The 6,907-nt window shown below is 41.1% G+C and overlaps 1 protein-coding gene across 1 annotated transcript; it reads right to left on the bottom strand.

Moving 5' to 3' along the window:
• Positions 1 to 3,226: 3,226 nt before the first annotated feature.
• Positions 3,227 to 5,242, bottom strand: LOC121312558 (ficolin-3-like). Its single transcript, XM_041244282.1, has 3 exons — positions 5,038 to 5,242; positions 4,758 to 4,892; positions 3,227 to 3,798 (listed from the first exon to the last, which is right to left on the bottom strand). The coding sequence occupies exons 1-3, from the start codon at positions 5,150 to 5,152 to the stop codon at positions 3,566 to 3,568; spliced, it is 483 nt and encodes a 160-aa protein (XP_041100216.1). The 5' UTR covers positions 5,153 to 5,242; the 3' UTR covers positions 3,227 to 3,565.
• Between the last annotated feature and the right edge of the window lie 1,665 nt (positions 5,243 to 6,907).

The raw sequence follows: 6,907 nt of genomic DNA, 5'->3' as shown, positions 1-6,907 counted from the left end.
TTCACAAAGCACTTCTAATGTAGCACTTTGCAGGCTGCTAGCTAGCAAGCTATCTGTTTCCCCTTCGGTTTTTTTAGATAGGCACCAACGCCACAAGCTTTAGTAGAACTCCACTCAGCAAGGTATGTATGAGTAATAACTGTGGACCCGGTCTACCAAACACACTCTATGCTTCCTATATAACCAAACCCAAAACAGGCAGCGAAACATGAAAGCTTGCTGCTAGAGCTGCAACCGTGTACTTAGAATGCTGTGTGAAACTAGCCTCGGGGGGGGCAAGATGAAAACCCGAAGGTGTGGACCTGGAACACAGCCTGTCTCTACTGCTAACTGTCTTAAAGCTAACAAGGACCATTTAACAATGGTCTTTTAAACATGTACGTGATATATAGAGGACTCCCTTCACAATTGGCCTTCTCATCAACCCGTAACTAGAGACTGAACATGGAAAGCCTCATCAGGGACAGTGTCTGGCCCATTCTGCAATGCCTACAAGCTCAGGAGTCACGAGCCTTCCATTGCAGGACCCGCCAGGCCTCACTGAGGGCTGAGTAGTTCTGATTCTTCACACAGTACAGGGTGAAGTGTGTTGGTCATTGTGAAAATCTCCAGTATCACAGGTGGTCGAAGCGGGGGGCTGGCAGAACGTATCACTAATTACACCACTGCAACGTTGCAAGGCCAAAAACACTCAATCCGCAAAACCAGGCTTCAGAATCCTTTCATAACCTCCCAATTCAACGTTCACGCATGATTCCACCAATTGCAGCTGCCATTCAACATTGAATAATCGTCGTCCATCACAAATGTTGCCCCCCCCCAACTTACATTTTAAAAACCTTTTTTTTACGCATAGTACGTACTATTGGATTCTAACATTATGATGTGTCCCTCCATATGATATTAACACCTATCATACGTTTAACATAACTACAGTCTTCTATGTGATTTGAACCTGCTGCTGTGGACCCCCCCCCCCCCCCCGAAAAAGCAAAATACAAGTGAACCCTTTGCTATTAAGAAGTCCAGGGACTAACAATGACCTCTAACCACCTGGGCTGGGTGGCTCTTAACTAGTCAACCTTGTCTTAAAACTGAAGTTTTAATTAATGCATCAAATTAATTATGAATTAAGGATTCTTTTTAGGGCTTTCTCTCAAAACTCTTCTTTTCCCTTTATTGTGCCTACGCCTGAATCAAATACGGTACAATATCTTGATGTGTAAAGGATGGTTCCTGTAAAAATGTGCTGCCCTTCCTATCGGTAGAGAGGAGATGAGGTTTAGAAATAGTTCTAAAATCTATCCTGTCGAAAACGGTCTTCTGAATCGGCACTCCCGCCCATGTGTACACATTCAAGGTTTAACGGGGTTTGGTCGTTACAGCTTGGTATTAAACATTACGGCCTTGATATGCTCAGGGCGATACTGCAGATCCTCCATACAGACACCGAGAGGACTATTGTAAGGGCTTACTATTATCGCTCAAAGGAGAAAACCTGTCGCTGTGGGAAAATTCTGCGATTCAGCTGCGCTCTTATAATCCTTCATCTTAGACACCTTGTCCTTTGTGACCTCTGTTGTAACAATCTAGATTTTTGTATTTATTTTTTGCATATCTGTGTGCCTACACCGCCAGGTTTCATTTCTTCTTTTGGTGATTTTTCTACCCCCCACAACGCATTAAAAGAAGAGAATACTGACTCTTATACCACCCTACATTACAACACAGCTGCTATTCTGGGTATTTAATGTGTATTATACCAGCTACCCCCCCCCCCCCCCCCCCCCCCCCCCCCCCCCCCCCACCCCTCCCTCACCCCCACCCCCACCCCACTCCCCACCCCCCACACCCCCCCCCCCCCCCCCCCTAGTCAACAATGTGCAAAACCTACTGACCCAAATCACATAATGGTGACCAATGCGTAGATTGTACTGCCCGAGGACACACGTTCATGTAAAATCTAACAGTCATGTACGTCTTCTGATTCTGTGCCAAGGTCAGTGCATTCAGATCAAAAGGAAACTGACGTCTTTGGAGACACAATTGCCAAGAACAACTTTTTATTATTTTAATTTTTTTTAAAGAATGTTATTTACAAGTTTAGCGTTTAGATTTAAAAATGGAAACACAACGTCCAGTCATTACGCACTTGCATTCCTTACAGTATCTTCAGGATAGCTGATGCCCTTGCTCAGGTTTGGACACCGAGCCGTAAATACCTGCAAACAACGCCTAGACGAGAGCATGTCAAGCCAGTACTTGCCTGCGTTGTAGAAGATGTCTAAAATATCCGTCGTTCCAAGCGCAAGACTCCCAAATGGAATGGTATTCATTTTGGCGTGGGCATTGGCACAAGCCTCTTCCAGGCATCTTAGTGAAAGATTCTCTTCCGACTGCTGCAAATCAGTTTCGTCTATTAAAATGTATACCACAGTTATTGCTCTAGTTCGGCTCCTGGGAGAAATTATATCTTTAGATGTACTGCTTAACGCAATAGCCAAAGGGTCCTGCCAAAAGCTCCCGGCTGAAGCGCCGTTTGTGACCGCCTTGGGCTCGTTTTGCAGCGGCCTGTCGTAGTGTTCATCCATTTCGCCTTGTACTTTTTATTGCTCATGTGAAGCCACTACGTCTCCAGCCCGTCCATGCTTCGGTAAATCCACATGTCAGTCGGCAGGCACTTCTAAGTTCTAGGAAGTTCACTTTCTGTTTGCTCTCTCAAGCAGTCAGCAGACACGCCCCGCAAAAACTTTCCTTAACAAAATGTTTGTACCAATGCGACCTCTTGTGTCGTTCGGATAAAAGTGTGCAAAATTAAAACACTAACCACAGTACAGGATGAGAGGGAAACTAAATAAAAAAAAAACATGCATATGTACGTATATTAAAATGCATGGATTCGTAAACAAATGAATATCGTAGCATAGTCTGAATATTGAGTATAACTGAATACCATTTGTAACCCAGAAGAAAAAGCCAGTGCATACCTTATTATTGTCTCACAGTGGGACAATGGTAGCAGGAAGGATTCAAAGGAGAAGGAATTATGTCTACATAAAAAAACAAGGTAAACCAGATGGACTGGCAACAAATTCTACTATTGTATAAGATATACAATATTGACCCTAAGGAATATTTTAGTAATAATACAGGACATGAATGCCCCAATGGAGAATGTTGCTTTTTGGATTACACAGTGAAACAACACTTACTTGTGTATTAATATTTTATTAATTCACGTTACATATGCAGAAATAACTTTTTGAGTTGTGCATTTTATTCTGGAGATTCTAGATTGTTTTTATTATGTACATAAAGAATGACAGAGCACAGAAACCATAAACACATATTGAAAATACGAACAAGCAGTTTTCAAAAGGCTTGACAAAAAGAAAAAATCTGAATCAGTTAAAGACCTATTACAGAAGTATAGCAATACAGGCGCATCACTTCATATTATTATGGCGGAAATCAAACCTGACAGTGTTTTATATATTCAGATATATTGTATAGGGTTCTGTACGATACAAGCTGACAGCCATCCAAGGCCGGTCACAGAGAAACATCACCTGAACTTCATATCTGTGTACTTGTATGAATACCCAATCCCTCTCCCAGTTTTCCAGTCTATGCCGTATTTAATTGCTTCCTGGGAATACTTCCCGTTTAAGTTTGAAAAGTAGCAGGCCTGATACCACCAGGCTCCACTGACAGTGACGGCACAGTTCAAGGACCCCTTGTCATTGTCCTTATCAAAAGTGGAGAAAGGCTGGTCATTATGAAAGGTCAGAGAATCCCCTAGACAGACAAAATATTCAGAGTTATTCATTTTCTAGAGCAACAAACCATCTACCAACATGTAATATTTGGTGATCTGTTATTTGTTTTATAGCAATAATAGTGAATTTTTCATTCACAAAAAGTGGTGCAGATAGAACCTTGGTGTAATATATACCATATGTAACTAGAGCAAAAAGCATAATGCACTAACAGTGCAATGCATTATTTAAAATGTGTGAATTCCTTAAAGAATTAAGCGGAAACAGTTCTTCACATTACATTTGACTTTATATCCCAGCAAAACAGAAATGTACAGTAGCACCACAAACGAGTCAGACAGTTACAGTAAAAATTAAACAACAATACTGCACTTCTAAATACATTTATGTAAAAAAGATCCGTGGGCGCCACAATACGCCGCACTTACCAATTGCCACAACGACTTTACACCACTAGAGTCGGAGATCACTACAATTCACTATTTAAAACAAAGGTTGATCAGCGGTTAGTATCAATAGTCAAGATACTTTCGGAAGCAAACGTCAGGGGGCTTGGCCAAACGCCCAGAAATATGTTACAGCTCGGACCGTGTCCTGAAAGGACTTTGGCACACTCGTTGCTCTTGATTTGAAGCCGTGAAGGGGGGACATCCGGTCCAGTGTTTAGTCGGAGCAACAAAATGCTTGTAACTCGCTAAAACTGTTGACCGAGCACACCAACCCATACCCAAGCAACTGGTAGAATCAGTTTCAAAAACCACACCGTGAATTCAAAAGTGATTAGTTTGTTTATAGCTCTTTAAAAACTCTAAGAATTGTTTTTCAGCCAAAAAATCTAGACAGCTCTGTGATACAGCATTCTCAAACGGCCACATCTCGAGAGCAGAAACTGAATACCATGCAGGATGTCCGTCTATATCACAAAAGCCATGAAGGAAAAGTTTAAAAAAGAAAAGGAAAGAATAGTTTGTGTTTTACCTGCAGGGCCTCCAACAAATGCACCCAGATGAAGTTTGTAAAGTTCTGATTCCCCTGCCATTTTAAAAGACTTGTATGTGGCATATGTCTTTTTCCCATCAAAATCTTCCAAATCAACTCTGAACTCTTCATTTCCTATAAAATGCAGATATTCAAACAAAAAGCCGGTACATAAAAATAGCAAACAAACTTTAAATATGAACAGAGCAGAACTTTGTTTCGTTTGAATATGTAAAATAGGGTTTTTGGATGAAAAATACTTAATAGAGACAAGTGGTACCGTTTTGTGTGAGCATGTGGATATTTTCATTCCCCAACCAAAACTCAGACTGCTGATTTCCAAATCCATTCTTGTAAGACTCCCAGTTTCGATAGAAATCTACAGAGCCGTCCATGCGCCTTTGAAAAACCTGCAACACATTAGAAAAAAAAACAACCTGTTAGTAAGGAATTATTAAAGAGAGTTACATCCCACTACCCTCACTGACCATGGGACACAATGGAGATGCTCTTGATGCAATTTAATATTAAAATCTTATACATATCATACTTTAGATAGAGATGATAGATTATATATATATATATATATATCATATATATATATACAGAGAGAGAGAGGAGGAGGATGAGCCGAGTAGAGACCGAGACGGACCGAGAGGAGAGCAGAGAGACCGAGAGAGACTCGTTATTGATTAGGTTGAGTATATATGGAGCAGTTCTGCCTGCCCTAACATTTGTCCTCAGAACACCAACCCAAAACACACTTTTGTAATTCTTTCACATTTGCTCTCACACCTCATTTGCTTAACCCTACCAATGACATTAAGTCTCAAAGACACTTTTCACCTTACATGTTACAGTCGCCGTACCCAAATTTTGTGATGTGGAATGAAGACAGCCTTAATAATGACGTTACACGTTCACAACGCACACTCACACCCAGCCCCCCTCCATTGGTATCATGTAACAGAGCCCACACCTCACGCCTTGCAGGAGTCCCTGTATCTCTGGTGTACCCAACCACTCTATTGCCGGCTCTTCCAGCAGCTGCTTGCAGTTCCTTGCACCTCAGATGAAGCCACACAGTGATCTATTCGGCCGTTCTCTTCTGAAGCATGTGTACCTAACAATATGTGCATGCAGAACCAGACCTATAACAAAAACCCAGCTCACCATTCTGACCGTGCGGAATCGTTTCCCACCTTTCGAACGGTTGCACTGTGACTATGTAAACTCATTCTAAATATAAAAACATACGGAAGAATCTCCTTTAACTACCAACAAAAAAATCCCCTTTTTAACAATTCATCTCTGAATAAAATGTTTGTTGTTTAAAAACACCCTGCTTAGCAAAATGCAAAACAATGCTTGTGACAGTACACCAGAAGCGTGGTTCTTTAAAATGGAGGGTAACACTCAGGGTTACCACCAAACATTTGACTCCTCTTAGTAAATAAGGTGACCTTTCTCTTCGTGAATTGATTCTTGGCGGTTTGATTTTTGGAAAATGCTGCGATTCTTGGTACGTACTCATGATGGTTATGAGGTTCACATCATATCAGTGAACTACACAAAGTACCAGGATTGACATCACTGCAATATGAGATTTTGCGCACAACAAAAGCTGGCACCTGGATAATTAATAACCAGTAAGAAAAAAGATATCAATGAGTGAGGTTTGCGGAAGATTATCTAAAAGATTATTACACTTTCGCTCCAGGAAAAACCCTCTCACACCCCTTTTCTCCAGGAGCGACCCACTTTCCGGTATACATGATCCCCCTATCACCTTAAAACACTCCAATGAACAGATTTCCCAGCGTAAGGTATAGGGCAACATCGACTGTGCTAAAAAGATGAGCAGCTGTAAGCATTTTCTTTAGACGTATCAGATAACAAAAGCTTACTACCCTGTTGGCGAACCATAGACCATCGCCTTTGTATATAATCTGCCACTAGTGGTGCACACGCTGCAGTGGCTATGCAATGAAATGTTACCAAGGACGCACTGTCTGTTGTGTACACGAATGGGACTGGGGATTGATAACACCTAGATAATATCTTTAAATATCTATACTTATATAATAGATATATATATACTATATAATTTATAGAAACCTTGAAACACTTACCGTTAAATAGCATTTCAA

The sequence above is a fragment of the Polyodon spathula genome, unplaced genomic scaffold (genome assembly GCF_017654505.1).
Source record: "Polyodon spathula isolate WHYD16114869_AA unplaced genomic scaffold, ASM1765450v1 scaffolds_3967, whole genome shotgun sequence".
NCBI lineage: Eukaryota > Metazoa > Chordata > Actinopteri > Acipenseriformes > Polyodontidae > Polyodon > Polyodon spathula.
The sequence above is the reverse complement of the archived record's forward strand: the minus strand, read 5'-3'. Positions and strand labels throughout refer to the sequence as shown.